Source organism: Hippoglossus hippoglossus, chromosome 18, assembly GCF_009819705.1.
Source record: "Hippoglossus hippoglossus isolate fHipHip1 chromosome 18, fHipHip1.pri, whole genome shotgun sequence".
NCBI lineage: Eukaryota > Metazoa > Chordata > Actinopteri > Pleuronectiformes > Pleuronectidae > Hippoglossus > Hippoglossus hippoglossus.
The window spans coordinates 9,091,157-9,115,988 of NC_047168.1; the positions used below are offsets into that span (position 1 = coordinate 9,091,157).

A 24,832-nucleotide genomic window follows, 5' to 3' on the forward strand; every position below is an offset into this window, starting at 1 on the left:
TATGAATCGTGTGCTGCTCATTTAATTTCAACTCGCCTCAGCTTCTGACTTTCATTTTAAATGTGACCTCCGGGCGACTGTAAAATGCTTTTTATCTCCCAGATGTAAAAATAGAAGTGATCTCAGTGATGTTACGGCAGATGAGATGTGTCCTGTTCGATCGCCCGAGCGTTTCCACCAGGAAGCGGTTGAGAGTGACCAAAAGCTGGTGCACTGTGAAAGTTGCCCTCCGTTTTTTTACAATGCTCAATGACTGTCATTCATTTGATAACATTATATGGTCGTGTTAGAGTTTATGGTTCATTTGGCTGCGGGTGTGATGGGCTGGTTTTCCCGGAGGATTTAATGATGGCGCGTGTTACTGACTCACATTAACTCGACAATGCAAAGTTGCTGGAATCCAAAGGTCACTTTTATTTAATTCAGTGTGAATAAATCCAATACCGTCCCCTTGACAGTACCAGAGCCACATTTTAAGGTGAAAAGAAAGATAACAGTCAACTTTCTCCTGCACTAGACAACACAACAGGATCCTTCAGGACTTCCTAAAACACTGGATGTCTTTGTTTTGGGGTAAACAACATGGTCAAAATGAGCTCAGGTCCGTTATATAATCCACCTGACAACAAGAACCACTCGTCCATTCCGACCCTAAATAGCAGATCGTTTTTACTTTTCTGTGCACTTTCATCAAGCGAACAGTAATTAATACTTTAAAAATCCAAGTACTTTGACGTAATACGTGTATATCAGCTTTAGCAGCACTATATCTCAGTGAATAGGTCACACACACACACACATACATGCACACGCTCACAGTTCCTCAACTAGTCAAAGTGTGTACAAAAAAAAAACAAACCCAAACAACAACAACACTCCAAGGATTTCACATCTTTCCCTTCAGAAATGCGTCAACACACAGTGTATTTACAATAGCAGACGGTTTCGCCCCCGGAGCACGTGGAGAAATGCTCTGGAGGCCGCGTTCGCTGAAACAACAGTGACTTGGTGACGAGTGGCGTAAAAACCAGTTACAGCAGCATCAGCCTTTTCAGGGAATTCAAAGTAGGGGGAATTACCAACGGCCGTGCAGCGTAAAAGGCGAATAATGCTGTTTTTCGGCTAATACAGTCATTAGCTCGGCGCTGCTAATTTGTTTGTTGCCTAAAGGAGAGAATACTGTCATGCTCTGAATTTAGTTGGAGGTGATGCGCACCTCAGACTGTAAAAATAAAACAAAAATAGACCTCCGCTCTGTAGAAATATTCCGATATTGCTTCTATTTGCTTAAAAGTGTCCAGTGACTATTTCAATCCAGCCATGGAGTGTGTCTAATACTGTTTACCACATGATAACTAATTCAAATAAGAAGATAGTTCAAAATTAAAGTGTAAATTCATATTTCTGCAAGACATACGATTCGAGCATGATTCGTGTGATTGATTTAGTGATACATGAAATATACTGTATGCAAGTCTCCATCTAGTAGGCTTCATGGATCACAGTGTTCAGAGCTACATTGGGCAACAGGCTGCTTCATTATTATCAGTGTGTGGTTGTTCATATGTCAGTTTGCATCTGGTGCTTTCGAACACAATCGCCCAGATGGGAAATACTGCTGGTGTGAGCTCTATTGTGTGTGTGTGTGTGTTTGTTTGTATTTGTGTTTGTCTATGAAAGCACAGTGAGCGTGACAGTTCCTTTGGTTCTCTTCAGGATGCCGACAGCTTCTTCGTGAGTGACGCCCTCCAGGGTTTGTCCGTTAACGGCCATGATCTGGTCTCCTCGTTTCAGGCGCCCGTCCTCCGCCGCTGCTCCCTGAACACACACGGACGTAGGAGTTTTGAATAACGACACCCAATGTGGGGGTTCTGAGGAGATTTGCTCTTGCGACTTTCTCGACTCACCTTTCCAAAAACGGTTTTCACATAGATGGGCAGGTCTCCGTGAGGGCTTCCGTACCCGCCGACTATACTGAAGCCAAGTCCGTCTGGTCCTCTGTCAAGAGTGATGCTCTTATACTGAGGGGGGCTAAAGGAAAGACATAATTTTAAATGGTGTACTATTTAAAATCTAGTTTAATAGTTCATACAGTCAAGCTACTCTATTACACATCTAAGGGCTACTAACAAAAAAAGAGGCTACATCCACATGACTACTTTTTTTAGTTCCATGCCCCCATTGTCGCCACATTTACAGCTTCCAGAGTTTTAGAGCCTTTTAAAACTGAGAAATGTGGAAATGCTGCCGGCCCCGTTTTCAGTTCGAAAATGTTTGGAAGCAGTCGCCCGCCTCTCCTCCCTGATTGATTGTTATCAGTCACATCTCGAATACCAGCGGTGAAAGCAGAAACCCTGTAAACACTTACTGTCGGCAGCAGATCCACCTCGTTATCGACCCAAGAGAAAATAAAAAATCCCAGCTCATAAATTTTCCCTATTGTTGTTTCTCGTTGGTAGTATTTTTTTCTGCAAGTGAGCAAAAAAAACGGCGGCACACACATGCCCAGTGTATGTGAATGGTCACGTGACGTAGACATGTGCATTGAAATCATTGTTTGTCACAGAAAACATAGTAAAATGGATGTAACCACAGACTAACACAGGGTAAGGATGGATTTATTTATGACATATCCATGTGTAATAACCAGTTCATACCCTATGTCATCCTGGAAGATGCAGCTGGGTGTGAGTCCTCCTGCCGCCTGCTCCTGAGAGGGACCCGTCACGGTCGTGTCACCACCTGCTACCACCTACAGGTGCAGCAACAACCACACACTGTTACGGTCACGGTACACTTCACAGACTGACAAGACAAAAGACAATGATAGGTGGTGGTAGTGCAGGACGAGGGAGAAGGAAGGACGGAGGATTTATGGTATTTCAAAGTCTGCCGCTAGTAACCTTAGACTGTTCCTTTTAGGGGAAAAGATAAAAGGTAAGTATTCAGCAGAAGTTTATCAGCAGATTATGTAACTGTGTTTGTGGGTTTTTATCTAATAAGAACAGAAAAGGTGACAGTGTGTGTGTGTGTGTGTGTGTGTGTGTGTGTGTGTGTGTTCAGCGAGACCTGCAGCTGGATCGTGCCCGTGGCGTTCTTGAGCAGAGTGACGGCCTGTGAGTGGCTCATGCTTTCAGCAGAGGTTCCACAGATGCTGACAATTCGGTCCCCAATCTGGGAAAAAACGAGTGAACATGAGGGAAAACAACAACCTGGCAATTTCTGCAGAGGAGCTCGATTTCAGCCTTTTTCAAGGGAAAGTTCAGAAACAGCTCAGAAACTGTTAGTAACAATTACACAGCTTTTTTTTCTTTCTTTGACTTCAGTGACAAACTGCACAATGAGAGGACACGAGACTTCGGCCGACGCTACTCGAAAATGTTTAATTCACCACCAGACAATACAAATGCACGACTATGCCTGGGCTGAGCGGAGTAATTTCATTATGTGGCGTTCTCATCTCTCTTTCTGTCTGAGAAGACAAAGCAGCATGAATATACCATTCAAGATCCCCCCCACCCACCTCCACCCCCTATTCATTTCAATGAGCCCTTCTGTAGACTTAATAATGCGAATGCAGGAGTGGGAGATTTACGATCGATGTTCGCAGCGGGCCATTGTCCCGCTCGCGTCTGTGCCGCACACACAGACACAATTGTTGGTTTCTCTGTCGTTTAACTGCAAAGGTCACGGCTACAGGCAGCCGGCTCCTGACCTTTGGGACGATGTAAAACTCCTACTGGCCAAAGTGAGTGGGAACAAGTCCGGCGTGAGGAATAGGCATTCACGTTCAATACCACACAAAAATGACTGGTGTGACTGGAATGCAGTTTATGCGTATGTTTGTTAGTTAGCAGGATTCCACAAAAATACAGATTTACCACCAAACTTGGTGGAAGAATGCGGTGTGGGTCAGGAAAGAAGCCATTCAATTTTGGTGTGGAAGCGGATCAGGGTGCAGATGCAGGAATTTGTTTTCACTTTTGTTTTTTTATTCTTAGGGGAAAAATAGTTCATGGATCTTGATGGTAAAAAAAATGAGGGAAGTTTTTGGGACTGATAATTACGAGTGTGAGCAATTTGCTGCAAATGCATTTCCCTTTGAGCCGGTTTTGTATTTCATGGCTGCTGAGAGGGAAGCAGGAGGTCTCGTACCTTCAGCTGCTGGGTCTGAGCGGCCAGGCCGACGGGATTCATCATGGCGATGAAGATGGGTATATCACCCAGGGGGCTGCCCACTCCGCCTGCTATGCTGATCCCCAGGGAGTCACTGGGACCTTTGGTGAACTCCACCGCTCTGGTGTCCTGTTGCTCCGGGGCTGAGAGGAAGTGAAAACAAACACAATGCTTGAGCGGATTGTTGTTGTTTTATCACATGGCCCCGTGGATTAAATGTCTGCTTGTTACTTTATGCTCGCAGAAGTCGGACAACTTACATTCCGGACATTCCTGGCTGGTCTTGTCAGGGTCGACAGGAAGGCTTCCAGAGTCTGAGCACGACTGAGAGGCGGCCACCTTGGAGATGCCTGTTTCACTCATCTGAAACAGAAAGCGTTTAGGGATGTTATTGTCCTTTTCAGCCGTTTTCTGCTGTCACCGAAATGATAGATGTTAGAGGAGAGGGGAAATTACCTGACTGGTTTGAGACAGCCTTCTTTCAGAGTGGAAAGGACCAGCTTTAAACCTCCCCACCTCCATGTTTATAGGCCCCACGCAGCACTGCAACAGTAAAAAACAACTTATTTAAAATGTCCTGGTCACACACAGTTAGAAGATGTTTTATTAAAATACACGGCGTACACATTTCAATGGCGGAAAGCAGCGTTTTTTGTTCGCAGTAACCGACTCGGACATTTGCGTTCTCACATGCAGCCCCTCCGGATGATTTCAGGACTCCAGTGCACGTGTGTGAGCAGCTCGGGGACAGATTTACCTTCAGCAGCGCAGCCACGGCCTCCTGAGTGGCCGACCTGACGTCCTCGCCGTTGACCGACATGATCTGGTCGCCCTGCGTCAGTCGACCGTCCGTCTCCACCAAACCTCCTTTCACGATATCCGACACAAACACTCCCGTGTCGTTCCTGGTGGGAGGGGTAGAAAGAAAAACTCTGGGTTACTGCTTGTGCCTCCGTATCACTGAGAACCACGCTGAACCCCTCTCTACTCGCTGACCTTTTTCCCTGATGATACACTATTGATCCAGCAGTTTCACATTTTTTCCTTGGGCCTCCGCACAATTGTGGCTTATGCTTTTTTGTTTTTTTGGGGGGAGAAACCACTGCCACACAGCTTGGGAAATGGAATATCTAATAGCTATGAGTGTGTGTAACCTCGATAAATGTGTTTTCCATCTTGGATCGTGTGTATAGTCTTACTGTGGACATTCTGCAGTCAGACACAACTGTGTATTATTTAGAAAAAAACATAATCTGGCCTGTAACTTGTAGTTAAGTATATCTTGAGCCTTTATGAGAAGTATATTCTAGTCTTTGTTTTTCTTGAAAGATTGAATGATGGTTGTCGACACCCTTCCAAAGTTAGCTGTGATGATTGTCACATGTCCCACCACCAATTTTGGTTTCGCTGCTCTCCTATCTGACACAGTGGCTGCTTGTGGTTCGCCTAAATCTACACATCATGCTGTCTGTCCCACCACAGTTTGAGTTGTAAAATGAAATGGGGTTTGTAGAGTTTGGCTTCAGTCAAAGGTCAACATCGTCCATATGTCTGCTTTGCTCTGAGCACAGACCTTTGGGTTGTTGGCTGGAGACAAGTTGACGTATCCTCGGCCTGTGTCTTTCTTTCCAAATACATATGTGAGGTGCCAGTCTCCACGTGGATAAGGACAAACAAAAAGCCGGGAGGCGAAGGCAACTCGATCCCACTTGGTCGCCGCTGCCAGAGATGCTTGGCTGTCACAGCTCCTCACCACAAACTGCAAGCTTGCGCTTTCCGATTTAGCAGAGGGATTTTCGGTTGTCGGTTATGTTGCCGTTTTTTCCTTCTTATTGAGCATTTTTAGTTGAGTTTCCCCCCCCCCCACTTGTGTAGCAGAGCCGCTGCGACCCAGGCAATCGATTACAACTACATCAAAAAGTTGATCTGCCTACTGCTGTGCGAACTGTTCAACCTCTGACCCCCGCTTTTGTCCTGCAGTTAGGACGACCCAGACATGTGTAATCCAGAGACTGCAGACCTCAGGGTATAAAAATGTAGTTCACGGGCTTGTACGGCCTGCATAAGTCATTCTTGGGGCTTCTCCCAAAGGTGAAATCAGTCATCACACACTGAGCAGGAGCAAACTGTCAGCCTGTCGACCAGCGGGCCTTTTCCCACATGTCCCTTAACTCATAAATGCTCTACCAGAATAAAAGCCTGACATGATTTTACGTGGAAGACAGTTCCTGCTCAGACCGCTTTAAATCATCCTGCACAGCTGTGGGTTGGGAGCAACATTCCTACACACAGTGAACATGTGGTTACAGCGGTGTCCGTGGCAGAACTCTGGGGTACTGGTCGGCACTGGTGCCACTGGAAGTGACTGTAACAGAACTGGTTGGGTGCTGACTCACGTCTCATTGTTAGAAATCCATCCATGAAGATAAATACAGCGGTAAGAAAGATGCTGTGCTGATCAGAATTTTGTGTCTACGTGAGAAAGGAGGATTTTCTTCTCAATCTACTTGGAACCAACAAATACTAAATACACAAAATTAATTTCAGTGGAAAATAAACCCAGTAAAGTTGAGGTTTAAAGGGGAGGTCCTCATGACTACATCTGATTTTCTATGTATTAGTCTATTTGATTTCTCTAAGGTTTTTAACGACGGGTTACCTCTCATCCCGCGATCTGCGTTACAAAAGAAAAACAGAGCAGTTCCTAATTACCGCACGTTGTCACTCACAGAACAAGGTGGTTATGTTCTTCGTTGGCTTCACCTCCTTTATTATAACCTCCACCAAGGAGGTGAGGTTTTCATTGCCTGATTAAACAGCTTTTCTTGAAACTTGGTGTAATGTTGGGGTTTGGGCCAAGGAAGAATTTTGTGGTGGATCCAGGAATGTTTCATCACTTTTTTTTTTAAACATTGCAATGATTGAGATTTCTGACATTTTCCCTGATTTACCAGGAAATAATTTATATCTATGACTGTGTGAAAGTCGGTGCCTGGTGTTTGGTGACTGTTGGGCCTTGGTATTGGGTGTATACTCTCATTACTTGTTTATATACTCGCACCAAAATCACCAGCAGGCTATTACAACAATCTGAGTACATTAAAACATATTCTTAGTCCAGCAAACCTATTTTAAACTATTTGAACTTGACTCCTAATACTCAACAATAGAGAAGGTAGCTTAATCCAAAAAGCTTTTCAACTATTTTGCTGACTACACATCTCTCTCACCTCCTTCCCACGATGCTCAGGCCCAAACCCTGACCGGGCTTCTTATGCAGCTCCACGCTGAACGAGTCCCACAGGTCCTCCTCCTTGTACTGAGCCTCGTCCCTGTAGACCGCCAGCCGGACCCTCTGCGGGGTCTGCCGCAGCACGTTGATGGCTTCATCGTGACTGGCAGCGCGCAGGTCGATGCCGTTCACCTGTCCGAACACAGACGGAGTTACACGTTGGTACGCTGCAGCGATATTGACGCTGTTCAAAGCCAAAGCAACAGATTCAAGGTTCGTTTTGAGTTAATTTGAACTCAATTGCTTGAGCACATTTCCAATTATGAGGGCAAATTCAGCAAAGCAGTAAATCCTGTTATAGTCCTTTCATATTCTGAAAGTGGAAGCAGCAGGGGGGGGGGGCTGTAAAAAGTGCTAACAGCCTCATTTAATGCAAAAACTGAATTTTTCCGATCAGCAGTGAGCTCACATTTCCCCTGAAAGAAACCTGCTGATACAACTGGGTGACATTAGAACACTTCGAGTAAAGGGAAGCAGCCTCCCCACAAAACTGTGAGAAGCTCAACTCTCAAACTTTAAGGACTCGTTCAAGGACCACATTAAACAGAGGAAATACCCCATTAGCTTGAGACGTGCAAAGGCTTGTTCCCATAGTGGCTAATGGCGTCGCTGTGGACTGGGAAAACCGCTCCTTTCACTTTCCTCTGACCCTATTTTCTAAACACTCACTTTGCTTAACAGCTTGGCTCAGGGACAGAAATGAATAGTAGAAGGTAATTAAGTCATTAGGGTGTGTGTGTGTGCGTGCGTTTGTTTGCCTTTCAGCTCCGGTCGACTGATCGAGCTTCCATAACTAAACTCCTGAGCTCCACCCCCGGCCCTGCCTCTGTGACAAAGCATGAGGTCACACGGAGGGCAAATCCAAGTTGAGCTGGGATACTTAACTTGTCAATCCTTGGTACACATGCAAGATTTATCCTAAAGGTCACTTCCCCTGACCTTTCACTTCATTCTTCACCATATTTGTCTCATTGGTTTCAAGTGTTATATTTATATATAGTGAGAACTCGATATCGTTTTCCGGAGGTTTTTTTCCTAGCATCAAACTATTTGATCTCTGACTGAACTTTGAAACCAGAGCTCTCGTGCCGGAGCTCCTCAGGCAGCCACGTCTCAGCTATCGAAAATCCTTCTTTTTTTTTTTTTTTTTTATCTGGGTCATAAGTGATGCTTATTATTCCGCAGCGCACCTCCAGGATTTGGTCTCCTGCCCATAGCCTGCCATCTTTGGAGGCTGCCCCTTCTTCATAAACCTCGTGGATAATGATGGCCCCCTGGAGAGAGAGAGAGAGAGAGAGAGAGAGAGAGAGAGAGAGAGAGAGAGAGAGAGAGAGAGAGGAAAAAGAGCAGAGATAAATCAGAGATCAGAAAAAAAAAGGTGAGTGCTGACTTAAAGGGAATAAGAGACAATGATTTTCATAATGATGTGGATTTATTCTGCGTTTCACATTTATTGTTTCGATTCTCCGTGTGTGATGTCCCTGACTTCCAGTGTGTGTTTTCCTCGCGTCCCACTGTGTCATTTGGGGTTCAGAGGTTACATTCCAGGGCGGGATATTGTCTGCTGCGGCCGAGGCCAGACAAAGAGCTGCTCCCCCCCCAAGCCTGACTGAGCAGACAGAATAGATGGGCCGAGGAGAGGACGGCAGAGGAGCGCAGGAGGAGGAGGACGACTGTGACAACATAATTTCTACATTCCTGAGCCGCCCTGGCTATTTTGAACCTGCGCTCTACCACCACCACCGAAGGTTCTCAGTGGGTGGCATCCTGGGTGGGACAGTACAGTCACGTCACTTCTAAATAGTGGTATATTTACAGTATATTTTTAAAAACAGCACAATTATTAGCTACATTGGTATTTTTAAGGTTGAACTTGACCAAAAGGACGTTATTTTCAGTATCCCCCCCCTCACACCAGCTTATTAGTAAAGTGATACGGCCTCATTAGCAGATTTGTTTTGTGTGTGTGTTGTTTCCCACCAGCAGAGTGTCGCAGCCTCCCACGATGCTGAGGCCCAGGCCTGTGCGGCCCTTGGAGATGTCGATGGTGGTCTCACACCCGGGGATGATGGGACAGGTCGACGGGTCAGAGGCCAGAGTGGACGGGCTGGAGGAGCGACTCGGACCTGAAATAGAGGAGGTAAATGGAAGCATTGAGGTATAATATAAAGAGAGAAATGCTATTGATAAATCAGGAAATTGGTTAAGCTGTCTGTTATATATTAAAGGTTCAGTGTGTAAGATTGAGGTGGATAACTTATATGTTTTCACTAGTGTTTAATCATCTAAATTGTACAAATTGTTGTTTTCTTGTAACTGTAAGAATTCTCACTCGTGTCGGCTTCGGCCTCTGCTGGTATCAACACGACCTCGGTGTCGCTAGGCATGCTGGGTAGGCTGGCGAGGACTCCATCTGAGGAATCCCCTCCCTGGCAGGTCGACTGCGGAGAGGAGAGGAAGGAAGGTCCTTCCACTTCTGATGCACTCTGAATCTCCTCTCCACTCTCGGTGTTCCCCTCGACAGAGGCGAATCCAAGTCCTCCGTCGTCCTGTCGAAGAAAAAGTGCATTAGTTAACAAATAAGAAAAGAGCTGCACCAGCCACGGAAAACACAGCTGCCTATTATCTCCATCTCTTTTGTTCCTGGAGAGGATTTTCTGTGTGTGCCGCATCAATAAGTGCCCAAGATGCATCTGCTGTTTCTACACTGTCATCCCCAAATCCGCTGAATCCAGATGCTGTGGCTTTTCAAGGAATATTCCTCCATCACTTTCTCTCTTGTTTTGTCAGTTCGCCTAAATCAAAAAATAGCATGTTTTCCCCAATACCTCTTGTGGTATCTTTCCCTTTGTATTTTGTACGATTTTGAGATATTCCCTGGCGGCAGCTCTGTTTTCTTAAAAAAGACACGTCACTGCTTTCCGAATTGAAATGTGATATTTTCACAGGAATCCGACAAGTGGTAGAATCTGTTCCCTTTATTTGTTGTGTCACTCTTCTCCCATTCACAATTTTCTGTTTAGTCACCCTCTTTCCTTGACATTGTCGTGTCTCCTTTCTCCGTCTTGACAGCTCGTCAGACTCGACTGCTCCCGTGTGTTCCTTCTCATTCTCTCCCGCGACGCTCCGTTGACTTTTTTGTGAACGTCTCCCTCATTATCACGCTGCTTTCACGACTTTCTCTCTCTATTATTGTCCTCAATTTTGCAAATTCAAATGCAGTAGCGTGTGTGAGTCGTGTGTAGGAGGTTTAAACCATCTCACCTCCAGCTTGATGATATGATGGAGATATTGGGAAGCATCAGCATCGCCATTAGCGGCCTCCGTTTCCAGCTGTAGGGGAATAATACAGTCGTTGGTACAGTATGAGGTAAATAAGTTGTGTGCGTGTCTGTTGGCAGGAGGGACGACTGTTTGTGGTTTCTGGTTGAGTGGCACACAAGAAATGGGAGGAAGGGAACTCCAGGACCACCCAAAGTGACTTTTGGAAAACAATTCAGGAGCACAAAACAGCGTAGAAAGGGTAGAAATGAAATACTAAGAATGTTTTTTTTTGTGGAGTTTCCTAGTTTGTATGCAGCTGCAGGTTCACTCTGCAGCATCCCCCATGAGTCAGTCTGTTTGAGCACTTGTGTGTGTGTGTCTGTGTGTGTTTCGTGTGTGGCCACGAGCAGCGTCTTCGGTACCTCAGCGTGGGGCTCCGCTGTGTCTCCCTCGTGCTCTCTCACCGGTCCCACAGCCATCTGGTCCAGCGCCTCTGTGTTCCTGTTGCAGAAAGTCATAACTCTTGTAAATTGTCGCTCCTCCGCCGCCGTGACAGCGGAGCCGTGATTTATGTGCGCTGATCACAGTGTGTCTTTCAGGGGGTCGGGAGAGGGATGTGACTTAAACGGGAGGTTAAGTAGTGTGATCTGCTGGATGGGTTCGGAAGAGGGGGCGGTGGGCGAAACATCGGAGTCTGATATGTCGGCTGAAATATCACAATCCGATGTTACATATACTATAGATACTATACTGTATATATAGTTTTTACACAAAATAACATAAATACTTGCTTGTCAAAGAGAGATCTACATGTTTTTATGTCGTTTTTTTGTGTTCACCATTTAAAAATGTCTAAATCCTTCTCCCAGGGTCTATGTGCATTGTATTTTGGGAGATTAGTGTTCATAGACGCGTTGTTATACTTAATTTAACTTTTGCAGAGTCACACTACAAATTGAAAACACCACGTTTAGTGGGCCTTGTGTAAAAGTTGATTGATTTATGATATTAGAATGAATACATTTCAATATCAACTAATAAATACCTAATAAATACTTTTTTCCACACACCTGTGGATGAAACTGCTTCTCTACTTAATATTACTACAAGAACCATCTGTTAAATTACAATAGCCCCCTCTACTGGATTTTAAGTGGCATTACATTCATCTAAAACAAACTCCATTTATTATGGAAATAATGTTCTGACAGTACATTTTCACAGCTGTTGCCATGGTAATGAGTCCATAGAAGCTTAAATAGTAAAAGTATGTTTTTATACCTGACAAAGATGATTTTGACTTTTGATGGTGAGCTCTTGATTATGGAGGATGCATTCTGGTGACTGTGGCCGTACAGGACTTGCCCATTGATCTAAAAGAATAAAAAATAGTTAATTACTAAAATTAAATATGTAATCATGTAAACATTTAAGTAAATAAGTATTTAAATTCGACACAAAAAATAACTCCAACTTACCTCAAGCAGCTCGTCCCCCACCACCATGCGTCCGTCCCTGCCGGCCGCCCCACTGGGCTCTATTCCCACCACGAACACACTCATGCGAGAGCGGTCCCGGTTCCCTGCCAGGCTGAGGCCCAGGCCCGTCTTGCCTTTCTCCAGCTCAATCATGTGTAGGACACCTGGGAGGCCGCCATAGCGCTGGATCACGTTCTCTGAGAGATGGCAGACGGAGTCATACTGATGTAAAAGCCCACAATGCTGCTGAAATGCCAGATTTGTCTTGATCACGGGGGGGGGGGGGGTTTGGGTATTAGTTCATGTCATGTTGCTCAAAAAAGGGGGGTGGGTGTTTGGGTTTTGCAGGCACGAAAAGTAAAAGTTTCAAATGTCAAGACTGCTTGAATTTGTTTTTTGCTTCCGTTTGCCTCGCCTTCTATTTTTGTCTCGGGCCCCGTCTCCATTGTTCTCACTCAGGTCCCTTCTCTTTCTCTCTTTGTCTACCTCTCCTGTCTCTGGTGTGTTAGATATCTGCTCAGACCAATGGGCGCGTGCTTTTCTGGGCTCCCTGCCACCGTTGAACCATCAGTCCTGTACTAATCTCCACAACTCACCTCCCCGGGCCCAACCTCATCAATCTTAAACTCACAGGACGGGCACTGTCTCTCCGTAAGTAACACACACACACACACACACATACACACTCTGTAGTCCCAGGTGTTTGGAGGCTGGAAGTCTGTCCTTCATGCCGGCTGCCTGAGATGAATGTGACCCGTTCTCCTTGAAGCTGAGAGTTGATCCTACAGTTGGCGTTACAGTATCTGCAGGATGCTAATAGCTTAATTGGGACACTGAGTCCTTAAGGATTTGCTGAGGGTACAACCACGTCGAGCACTTTATGCAGACTGGGTGGATTTGTAATGTATTACATATAATATGGGGGACCTCTAGTGGCAGTTATATGATAATGCATACATGGCAAGTGTACAAATATATTAGAGTTTAAACTTTAAACTCAGAGACTTGGTCACAGGTCACCTTTTGTATCGTTTACACAGCACGTGTTTGAAAAATGTACCTGCTTAATTTATAATAAACCAAATTAATTGACAAAAATATAACAGAACTCACATTTTCACTGTTGTTTAGAACTGAACGTGTAACACCCTTAAGAAACAGAGAAAGTGAACTCACTCCAGTTGTATCCAAACTCATCCTCCTCCTCTTCCTCCTCCTCCTCCTCCTCCTCTTCGTTCACCTCCTCTGCCTCAGCGGGTCTGCCAGGAATCTCCGTCAGCGTGTCTGTATCAGTCTCTCCCACATGGGGCATCACTGGCAGGGGGAGGACAGCGCTGGTGGGAGATGCCTTTGCCGCTTCACGCTTCGCCGGCTGTCACGCCGCAGATGGAGTTGGACAACAGTTTATTAGAGAAAATTACAGGTAGAGAAAGAAAAGCATTTGGCTTATGCGAGGTTTAAAGGGATAGGAAGGCACATGAGAGCTGCTGATGGAATCAACAGGGGCCATATGCTTGGTTTTCATTAAAAGCTTCATCGCGTTTAATAGGACATGTTAGTTTCGGGTTGAGGTATAATTAAAAGTTATGTAATATGAGGCTAAAAGCAAAATTAGGCTAATCAGCCTGTTTCAGCTACTTACTAAAAATACTCAATTAGTTAATAAATGATCCAATTACTTATCAAGCAATTGGTATTTGTAATTGGAATATACTTACCTGAAGACTTAGAGCAACATAATCACAATTTTGATGAATATAAAAATACAGCGCGTGTTTCTTGCCAAAAATCTAAAATGTGATTTTCTCAAATTGAATATTGATCCTGCTCTTTTTTTTATTTAAAAGTTAGTGACAAACAGCAAAAGACAAAAGTGGCTCTGATTCCACAAAAAAGTGCACGAAGCAGACGGAGGAGATGTTAGGATGAGCACAGGCGTGCGTGTATGCAATGTGCAGCGCGTTCGATTACCCGATGCACGGCCCGCGTCGCCGAGCATCGACACATCTGCACAAGCATACACAGAAAAGGGGGAAAGGGTGAAAAGCACAACACAGAGACCCACAAACCTTAAACGGGGTAGGAGTGAAAGGGTTAGTTGGGGAGAGGCGGAGGTAAAGTCTACTGAGACTGTCACCCTCCTACAGAGAAAAGACAAAGGGCGACAACTTTAAGAGAGACAACACAAATACAAACGTGTATGTGTCAGCGTTGCGTTTGAAAATATATCTCGACTTCATGGTTATTTTCAAACCTGGTTCTGACTGGAATGAGCAACACTTTCGGAAACAACAACAAATACAAGACACTGATACACACGCGTTCGGCGGAGGATCATCGGAAACACCAACCTTGTCCTTGTCCCTGGTTACGGCCGCGGCTCTGTCCTCACTGGAGTCTGTTATCAGTGCCTGTAGCGTATAAGACGAGAAGGTAAATCACTGTTCTCCACATCAGATGGTCACAATCAGGAATTTCTCATTAACTTGTTTCATGTATAGGGAGAGAAAAGCAAGAAAAAAAATCATAATATTCACTTCAATGTCACCAGATAGTGAAAGATACTGTATCGTGCTGCTGCATACTGCAAAACAGTAATCCCATAAATATTAATAAGTTCATACAAAGTCAGGAGTGTTCGGAATGACGAAAACCAGACTCACGCAGCATATGCTCTATCGTGAAAAGCCATCTGTTTATAATCGTTACTACTGAGGGGGAAATCCATATTTCTTAAATAGTTTCTTTTAGCGATTCTTTTGGCAATAACAGACACACACTCGCACACACACACACACACAAACACACACACACACGCCAAAACATTGATGTGTTGACTGAAAAAGCTTGGCCAGCACCACACATCTATCCAAGCTTGACCAATTCTTCCCAGTGATTGATCTTAAAAGGTTTTGCCTAGAAATTCTGGCAATTTTGAAAAGAAAAAGAAACTGTATTTTCCATTTTTTTTCAGTCACATAATAGCAGCATCTGTGTTGACGGCTCCTGTCTTATCAAGTTGTCGTCTTTACATTAGTTGTCAAGTGAGACACTTTGGACGATGTTTCAGGGATAATTAGGAAGAATTGTGCTTTCAAGGCCGAGGGAAGAGGGAAAATAAAAGGCACTTTCACAGTCGAAGCCTCTGCTTTGAGTTTACTTTTTGAGTACTAGTCGGAAAAATTGAGCACATTTCCCCCTTAAAATTTCTACAAATCTCTACAGTAAGATCCCTTATAACTTGACATGCAGACAGTGAGGGTCACGCTGAAAAAGAGTGAGGGGAAAATTCTTTGCCACCTCTTAGGAATTTCCTTTTATTAATATTTAATAGGTGCAAGTTTTGAGTGCTATAGTAAAAAAAGTGAGAAAATGTTCCTGTGCAGGAAAACACAGTAGAGCTGTTTTCAGACATTGTTAACACAAATTGCACAAATGACAGCAGCACAGGTCAAGTGAAAGACACACACACACACACACACACACACACACATGCTAAAGCAGACGGACACAGACACGGGGTAGCTTTCTAACCTGAGGGAGGGCGGGTGCTAAGTAGGGTTGATTAGTGCGGCAAAGGCTCAACCCGCGGCGGCTATTTAGCTGCGGAAAGGGCAGGGGCGGCTTCGGAAAGCAACACACACACACACACACACACACACAGGAGGATCAACAAGCTGACAACATGACGGATATTTAATACGACGGCTGAGTCTTTGAGACACAACTGAATCAGAGGCCATCCAGGAGAAGAAGAAGAAAAATAAGGAGGAGCGGTGGTGTGGGGGGGGGGGGGGGGGGGGGCGTGCACGCAGGATAAAATCACCTCCGGTTTTATTTAAATGAGGAACCATTAAAGCAAGCAGTTTCCTTGAGGACAGCCGTTTCCCTCTGTATCAGTAGAAACCAGAGCAAAGCTTCTTTCTCTGAAATAGTTTAACAAAATGTTTCAAAGATTCCTCCGGGCTACCTTGAGATTATTCACTGCTTACAAGAGGAGGATGGGAAACTTCAAGGGAAGCAGCGAGGATATGCTATTATGCTCCCTAGTTGGCCCCCAGTGGCTGCATTTAAAAACGACACCACTGACCCGCCTCCAGCACTCGCAGATATCGTCTAATCAAAAACGATATTTTCCAAACCATTCCGTCTATTCTCGTGAATTTCGGAGGAGCTGCAACTCAATATCAGTGACTCTTGGTCTCACCACAGAGGCACAAATAATTTCCATATTCGCTTTTCTATTGTTGAGTTGATGATAGGTAACTTCACGGAGTTACACTGCATTAAGAATCTGAGTCTTGTCTGTTTTATACACCTTTAGCATAGAGGTTTTCTAAAATACTCTCTATTGCAAGTGATAAAATGGGATGTACAACTTGCTGACACTTCTGATTCGAATAAAAAAAACATTGTGGCTCCTGCCAATGTCTGGATATTCAAACAAGCCTTCAATTCTTTTCCTCCCAGGATGGAATCTCCAATTTCAGTTTGTCAGTATCACATGTACATCATCAAAGATGCAGTTAGAGAGAAAGACTCAGCTGAGAGACGAGGCGGGAGAGATAATGCAACAAAGATGAAGTGTAATGGAGAGCTGATGCAAGAGGAATACGAGAGAGACCAAGAGAGGGAGACAGATTACCTGACATGTGCGATGCGGCATGCATGTGAAAGCAGTGCTGTGTTTCTCTAAAGCAGGCGATGAAGCTGGGCTACATATAGACTCAGGCTGGGAAAGCAGTGTGGGGGGGGATAAAGAGGGAGGGTTGAAGCAACTCACAATGTGTAAAATTAGTATTAACACTTGGGGACATAAAGAAACCTCGTGTACAATGTTGGAAATTACAGATATATGATTAAAATGATAAAATATGTTTTTTACTCTCTGAGAGTTAGCTCACCATTTACTGCTGTTTCCATTCCAAGTTTAACTATAAACATAAAAGTGTTTTTTTTATAGCATCAAATACGTAAGTAAAACCAAGCTGCTCTAAAAAATGTATACAGAAATGATCTGTGAGAAGATTTCTATGTGTACTCTTTGTTAATGATCTATACTGCAGCCAGCCAGCAGGTGGTGATCAAGGGACTTTTGCACCTGATTTATTAATGCAAGTAAGTCCAGTATCCACCTGTGCTTTTAGCCCTGGTTTTGATCTTCGCCATCTCCTGAGGAATATATCCAGCTGGTGAGTTAAGCTAAGTTAGCTGCTAACTTTGCATGTTTAGTTTATTATGTGATTCTGTATTAAATTCTTGGCCCCTTCTTCCATTATGAGTTGCTACAAGGCTTAACGAGGAACCAGCCTGTTGAGGAAAAGCATGCGGGGATGTCTCACAGACAGTAATGCATGGGAAGTGATCGACTGTGACACTGGAGCAAAGCCCGGACGAAGCCCCAGCAACAAACCTACTTAGTCATGCTTTAAAAGCCTTTGGGCACCTTCAAACAACAAACAATGCTGTTGACACAGGGATTTTCAATGAGCCTCACTTTAAGTTTCCAACTCGCTACTATTTTTAGGTAGGGATTGTTGTCCCTGTCATGAACGATTGGATTTTCTGTCAACGTTTGAGAGACGGGGGGGGGGGTCGTATATATTGTACGTTTGAGTTTTTGAAAGTGCCCTAAGTGGCCTGTGCGGATACACTTAGCTTTTACATGAGTAAAGGTAGAGAGTGGGGGAATTGTGACCTTTTAGAGAAAATGACAAGGCAGGGACTAGGAATTAGTTTGACAGTATTATACAGACTTACCCTGGGCCTGTGAATAATACTCTGCACCAGGAAGGAGACGGGGTTGCCTGCCCTGCGTATCGCCTCCACTGCCTCCTCGTGACTAGCATCTCGTAGGTCCGCTCCATCCACCTGACAAAGACAGACAGAGGTGTACAGGAACCTGAGACATCACACGCATGCTTTGATGGGTTTTGATGGGTTTCGTATTCTGCAAATTTCCTCCTCAAACAACGTCAGATTTAATAAAAAAGATCTGACACTCGGACTCCTTTACCTCCACGATCCTGTCTCCAGTCTTCAGGGTCCCGTTGTGTCCCGCAGGACTGTCCGCCAGGATGTGTTTGATAAAAATCCCCCTCATCACTTCTCCGTTACTCAGGCGGCTGCCCATCCCTCGTCCCCCCACGATGCTGATGCCCAGGGACTTGCCCGGCTCCCTGAACAGCTCCACTCTGCGAAATATATACCGGTGTCATTTTTTTGAAACTCACTGCTGTGTGACTCTGGTTCTGATCTGATTCTGAAAGCCGCGTCATGTCGGCCAAAGCAGATTAAAAAGCTGAGGTACAAAGTGTAAGTGCTCACTTCCTGGGTTGGTTCCAGTTGCTGTAGGAGGCACTTTCCTCTCCCTCTCCATCCTCACGCTCAGGGAGATTAGGAATATCTCTAGATAGATTAGGATGGGGAAATTCAAATGATTCAAAATGAATGGGGTTTAAAAAGCTGTGTTTTTTGAAAAAGGAAATACAGTTGGTTTAGAGCGAAGCACTAATGTGAGCATAACTTTATTTGTTCCAGTGGAGTTGGAGGGTGAGGACGTACTTTGGAGCTGGAACTGGTGCCGGAGCTGTTTCGGAGAAGCCATCATCTTTAGCCTGCTCCAAGCTGGTTTTGTACTCTTCTAGATATTCTGCTGGAACATATGTAATTCTACACACACACACACACACACACATCCTCATTTGAGTCAAACATTTCCTGAACCAAAAACAATTTCGCTTCCTCCCGCTTTTAGAAACTGCACTACCCACCTTAGTGGCAATTATGCCGCTGCCTTATCGCTGAACTCAGATGGCAATTTACCCAAAATAGAGACACCAGCATCAGATACAAACTGGTCCCAGAGCAGAACAACTACCTGCTTTTTAAATGGGCTCATTTGCATTCAGAGGCCTGCTCTTCTCTACTCCGTCAGATTTACCTCTGACTGCAGAAACACTGAACTCAGCCTGTCTCTCAGAAAATCCTGTCTCCCTACTCGCAGCCCTGAAGTGAGACGTCAATGAATTATATATAAACTCTTGACATCTGACTGTTCAAAAACAAATGTTTACCTCCGAAAAAACGTCCGAGCAAATCAAGCCTTCCATCAATCTGTCGTTTCAGCGATGAACACACGACATGTGACAAATTTGAAGGGGGCGTATGTTATTAATTCAAGAGTGAGTAAACTAATTCGCGCTAAGAGATGAGAAGACGACAAAAAGATGTGACACCCACTCAAAGTCCCGTTTCCAAACAGTTTTCGAATGAAGTAGATTCTGAAGGACACATTAACACGTTGGAGTGAAGCTGACAGATCCTCAACAGATGGGTTGATTTGCTCGGCTTTTTATTTATTTATTTTTTACAGAGAGGGAAATGAGTCCCAGTGAAGTGATGAAACGGATGAGTCAGTTCATTGAGGACATTAAAACATGCAGTGAGAGACATGGCAGAGCTTAAATACCAATGATTCACATAAAACAAACACAAGAGTTATAAATGGTGTTAGTCATGTTAGTCACGGAAATGAAAGAAAATAATTACTTGGCAGGTTATGTTGAAAAACAAAGTGATGCAGTCAGTCAAGCTTTATCCAGATATTATTTTGATAATGTGGTTTTAGTTTTGGTGGTTAACGCTGGAGTTTAATACCATAACAGAGACATTAATCAGCGTATCTGAATGTTATTAAAAACAGCATCCTCATCAGCTGAATTCCATATTTTACGTATTGTGTTGTGTCTGTTGTTGAACTGACTTCCTGATTCTCTGGTCTGGATAAAACCCTTTGACAGACTGCGGGTGAAGCACGGCAGCGAACGGACAGAACGGAGACAAGAGAGGGGAAACCAAGATGGCGGCTTCCTGCTGATCGAACGCCAGCAGCGTGGAAGTTAAGTCATACTCACACATAAAATGGGCACAGATCGTCCTCGGGTGAACAAGCAGATCTAGAACGTGAAGAGTTGGCTTTTATGCACGGAAGCGAACACGTTGCCAAGTTTAGTTCGGCAAGCAGAACTCATAAAAAACACCACATGGAAATTTAACCTCGAAAAGGATTGGGAGGGAAACCCTGAATGCATCATATGGCTAATGCAGTAATTGTGCTATGCAGTTTTTTGTATTGTGTATATTCTGTCTGTATTCACATTTTAGAAAAAAACATTTAGTTAAACTGCAACTTAAACAGACTCTTCACATTAACCAGTTTATTGACAAAAAGATAAAGTTGCTCACGATGACCGTCAACGTGTATTGTTTGTAAGATTTGCAAACAACCACTTCTGGTGTAATTGAGGTGTTGGAGCCTTGAGGTGCACTACAAACTGACTTTCCAAAAAAATATATGCCAGACACTTAACAGCTCTGCAGCTTTCTGTGGTTGTACGACACAGCATCTTAGCGCCATCAATTTTTCAACAGCAAAGAACACAGCACATCAGCAAAACCTCGGTACTGAAACCTCAGTGCTTTTTTAAATACAGAGAGAGAGAAAAATCTGACAAACGCACGCAGACTTTTCCAAATGCCATATTTCTGGGTCTTGTATTTCTTCATACGCTGATGTTACACCCACTGTGCACGACAGAAGGGGTTATGAAAATGTACCATTCAGAGAACATGAAATTGAATCAGACCGACAGAGCTCGGGGGAGAAGGGAACGATCAAACTCATGTTAAACCCCCCCAATGGGGAGAGTCACTCTGTGGTTCCTGATTTAATTAAGGAGTTTTCAGACATGTCCTGCGGAGGAGCTCCTAGGAACTGGGTCCGGACTCTCTCCGCAGTTTGCCTCTCACACATGCACAACGCAGCGGGGGGTTCTCTACTCAGACCCGTTCACAACAACAACTAATCCTGAGGGGGGGGGGGGGGGGGGGGTTGCATTACGGTAGAACTGTTACCAAACAAATTCAAATAATACCCCTTCCTACCAACTTCTCCAGAGTTTGAATGAATGTTTGTACAGCTGCTATCTATTCTTAAAAGTCTCTCTTACCCCAGGTCAGGTCCGATGAGGGAGTGTCTGCGCAGCATGGCACGGGCCTGAGCGTTGGTCAGGTTGGCAGTGGGCTCTCCGTTAATGGCCAGGATGAGGTCACCGACACCAAGACGCCCGTCACGGCTAATCGACCCGCCGTGGATTATGCTGCGGATCAGCATCCCCAAACCGTCTTTCATGGCGCTCACCGTCATGCCTTTTAAGGTAGATCACACAAATATACGTTTGAGCTATTGGAGCAAGTGGGTTGCAAACTAAAAAGAACACAACTCTGTTCGCAACTATAGAGAAACTTTCACTTTCATAAAGGATGAAAAAGTAAAAATCTGCTGGAGTTTCAGCAAGAAAACTTTCTGATGTCCCAGCAAATAATCCGAGAGGCTGTCACATTATTCACAGACTTGGTTTTCATATCATTCTCATCAGACTAATTTCAGAGTGGGACATAATACTGTCTGTCTCGAGACCTGTCTACAACAAGACAGCTGGGAAACGGTGTGATTGAAGTCTGACACCAAATTTTAAACTCCTTTATGTAACAGCACAGTCTGTGGGAGTTCATTTGCAAAAAATCCAAATGTTAGTCGTGTCCTATTAAGAGTGGATTTCGATTTTTAATTGGTAGAAAGAAATCCAAAAGTATTAGACAATTTTTCCTTGACCACCAAATAAACACCTTTCATGAGCAAAACAAAGCAAAATGAGATACTGTTTTCACTGGGGACTTTAAACACTGCCTTCATAACACCTATTTGTTTAAGAAAGCTGAAACTTAGTATTCTCTGGACCAGCAGCAGCCTCATGGGCAGGTTTTGAAATGCAAATACCTCGTGGAGCAATGGATTGACCCTTTCAGACAGGAAAACAAAAAACAAAAATCTATCTATCATTCTGGCTTCAAATCTGGCATTCAAAGTAAAGGCCAAATATGCCTTTCAGTCCCCCAACCTCATTTACACTTCTGCGAAGGATGAAGAGAAGATAAAAAAGAAAAAAACAGAACACGTAAAAAAATGTCAAGAAATTAATACAAACCCAGGCTGGAGTTGCCCTTGACAACGGTGATGGTCCTTTCAAAATTGCTCCCTGAGGTCAGAGCTTCCCTGTCTCCGTCTTCTTCTGGTTCTTTCACGCCGGCCTCCTCGTCCTTGAGGGAGATAATTCAACGCGGTTATTCATGAAAGTAAATGAAATGTTTTCGTGTGGATTTTTACACAAAGCGCAGCTCTCCAGAGAAAAAGGCAGGTGCACTACATGAGCTGTGAGGATGAATATATAAAACAAATATGTTGTGTTTGGACTTTGTTTATCGAATATTTCACAAGAGCCTCACATACAACCAAGGATATGTCAAATGCTACTTAAAGAAATTTTGCAGCTTTCATAATGTGCCCATTTTATTCTTTCTGGAGATTTATGCTCTTTTACCTTTATTAAAATCTTTATATCTCTAATATCTTCAAAAGAGATGGGCGGGGGCTCCTCCTGGTAGTGACTGGACTCCAAAGTTTCCTCCAGTGCGTTCAATCCGGTTCCTGATTCAGCAAACTGGCTGTAAGAGTTTGAGCACTCCACCGGTTCTTTGGTCGCGCGATGAGCCAGGAAGTGATCGGAACCGCCGAGTGCGGCGTGATAAGACGGGAGCTGACCTCTCAAACTCGGAGGAGAGAAAGAGGCCAACTTCTCTGGCGTGAACGCTTGAGTGTCGTCTCCGAGGCCGGACGGTGTCGTAAAGCGGGGATGCTCATCCAGCAACTCCAGGCGGGCTGTCAGCTGAGGAAAAACAAAGTGTAGCAGCTGAATGAGCGTTCTCCTCTGTTAGTTAGACAATTGCCCAACAGGGGGGAATCCATCTTGCTCAGTCGCCATCCTGCCCTCTTTGTAATGAGCCATAGAAAAGCCATCAGTGGCCAACAGAGAGCGGCAGAAATTACTGGTGATCTTGAGAGCAAAATGCACAAAATGTCGTTTCATTATAGCAACATTCACGACTTTATTAGAGCCAGACTGGCTACTGATGAATTTCAGCGAGGCAAATTCCCACTGGAGGCCAGGAGAGAAATAGGACTCTTAAGAAAATGTTAAAATATGCAAATATGTAATACAAGCGGGGCTCAATAAACAGACAAAGGGAAGTGGAGTAAAACAAAAAACAAGGTTTCGTTTTAATAAGGTAGAGCTAGAATTATGAGATGACTTGTTTGTGTATCCACGCAAAGCAGGGGTCGAATAGGAGTATGACCTGTATGACAATTAGAAAAATACACAGGCAACGCTGACAAAATTAGTTTCTAGTACATTTTGTATGTTCTTTAAAAAGTTAGTAATCACTGTACCTTGGTTGAATGTGTATATACCATAAATAATATATGGTGTCTCTACAGTAAACCAAATAAATCTTAGGGCGTAATGAAAGTCAATGGGCCTCATTCGCCAATATCTTCTTTGTTCTTAAGAAAGATCCTAAGAAAACTCTACGCCAGATTCATGACATGTTCTTATGATTGGCACTAGTGTTCTTAAAGAAAAGAAAATTTAAGAAGTCAAGAATGGCTAAACTAAAAATATAAAGACGTCGGACTCAAACTGGACTCCAGTGTGTGAACGTGTTCTTTTGAGTGAGCATAGATTCTGTTCTTAATGAAGAGGAAATCCAAGATAAGGCAACATGTCAGAATCCTCCATTATTTCTAAATAACACTAAAATTACATATTAAAAGGGCATAGTCTCTCAACGACTCTACAAAGCTTCAGTAGCATGACTTTCGTATATCACTGTTTCCTTCACAGTGATTTTATTCCGACTTTGTGAACTCACCTTACTAATTTAATCATTACACAGTGTTGACCTTTTATATTGTTGTTCCATTAACACGAATGGATCAGACAGGGAAACTGTCCATATTATCCATACTACATTACATCATCCATACGCTGTGACCTTTGGTTAAAATGGAAGCACAGGTACCCTTAGGAAAACACTTTGTGGGGCTCTCGCTCCTCTTTGTTTATTTTCCCCGTCATTTAATATCAATTTGGGAGAGATGTTGTTCCGGGGGGGGCAACAAAAGTAGCCCCAGCTTCAATCCTCATATAACAACAAAGTCAGTAATGTTATCGCCGCCTTAACAAAGACAGAAAAAACATTTCTCGTGACATTTTGGCTCTTGATCGCAAAAAAAACAAAAAAAGAATAATGGCTACATGCTTTCCAGCTCATTCGGACAAAGGGCAGTTACTGGTGCGGCAACATTTCATGAAATGAGGGAATCATTTCAATCGGTCCTTCTCCTCTCAGTTATCTTTTTTTCTCTGTGGTGTAATACAAACGTTTTCTTACCTTTGGCGTGGAGGAGTGCAAGTAGTCCAGATCTGCGCTGCAGCTGCTACCGTGAAGAGCGATCATGGACGCCTGGAACGTGTCGTCCTCCATCCCAGAGTAAGAATGATCCAACACCCTTTCATCAGACAGGTCTGCTTCACCGGTGTCAATCTGGGGTAATGGAGGATAACAATATGACCAATCAGGGACAGAAAACTGACTTTTATTAACAGAGCTAACTGGTGAATTATCCAATCACAGACAGCTAAAATTACTCTGATATTCT

General features: G+C 44.0%; 1 protein-coding gene across 6 annotated transcripts in view; it reads right to left on the reverse strand.

Annotated features, from left to right (window-relative positions):
• Positions 1-1,666: 1,666 nt before the first annotated feature.
• The window catches only part of LOC117779379 (multiple PDZ domain protein), a 41,838-nt gene continuing 18,672 nt past the window's right edge, over positions 1,667-24,832 (reverse strand). For 2 of the 6 annotated variants that reach the window (XM_034615525.1, XM_034615520.1), the window contains 30 exons: positions 24,565-24,717; positions 22,653-22,997; positions 22,260-22,371; positions 21,222-21,420; positions 20,127-20,168; positions 18,775-18,882; positions 18,538-18,618; positions 18,227-18,404; positions 17,971-18,081; positions 16,856-16,942; positions 14,562-14,621; positions 14,280-14,351; positions 13,387-13,582; positions 12,211-12,407; positions 12,014-12,105; positions 11,155-11,233; positions 10,733-10,801; positions 9,801-10,017; positions 9,449-9,594; positions 8,659-8,742; positions 7,407-7,600; positions 6,836-6,850; positions 4,934-5,081; positions 4,633-4,719; positions 4,437-4,539; positions 4,156-4,319; positions 3,070-3,174; positions 2,658-2,752; positions 1,908-2,031; positions 1,667-1,818 (listed from right to left, as the gene is read on the reverse strand). In XM_034615525.1, the coding sequence (XP_034471416.1) occupies positions 1,672-1,818; positions 1,908-2,031; positions 2,658-2,752; positions 3,070-3,174; positions 4,156-4,319; positions 4,437-4,539; positions 4,633-4,719; positions 4,934-5,081; positions 6,836-6,850; positions 7,407-7,600; positions 8,659-8,742; positions 9,449-9,594; positions 9,801-10,017; positions 10,733-10,801; positions 11,155-11,233; positions 12,014-12,105; positions 12,211-12,407; positions 13,387-13,582; positions 14,280-14,351; positions 14,562-14,621; positions 16,856-16,942; positions 17,971-18,081; positions 18,227-18,404; positions 18,538-18,618; positions 18,775-18,882; positions 20,127-20,168; positions 21,222-21,420; positions 22,260-22,371; positions 22,653-22,997; positions 24,565-24,717 (3,810 nt within the window). In that variant the 3' untranslated portion in view covers positions 1,667-1,671. The remainder of the gene's footprint in view (positions 1,819-1,907; positions 2,032-2,657; positions 2,753-3,069; positions 3,175-4,155; positions 4,320-4,436; positions 4,540-4,632; positions 4,720-4,933; positions 5,082-6,835; positions 6,851-7,406; positions 7,601-8,658; positions 8,743-9,448; positions 9,595-9,800; positions 10,018-10,732; positions 10,802-11,154; positions 11,234-12,013; positions 12,106-12,210; positions 12,408-13,386; positions 13,583-14,279; positions 14,352-14,561; positions 14,622-16,855; positions 16,943-17,970; positions 18,082-18,226; positions 18,405-18,537; positions 18,619-18,774; positions 18,883-20,126; positions 20,169-21,221; positions 21,421-22,259; positions 22,372-22,652; positions 22,998-24,564; positions 24,718-24,832) is intronic. The other 4 variants (XM_034615523.1, XM_034615522.1, XM_034615524.1 and 1 more) reach the window with 4 other exon arrangements.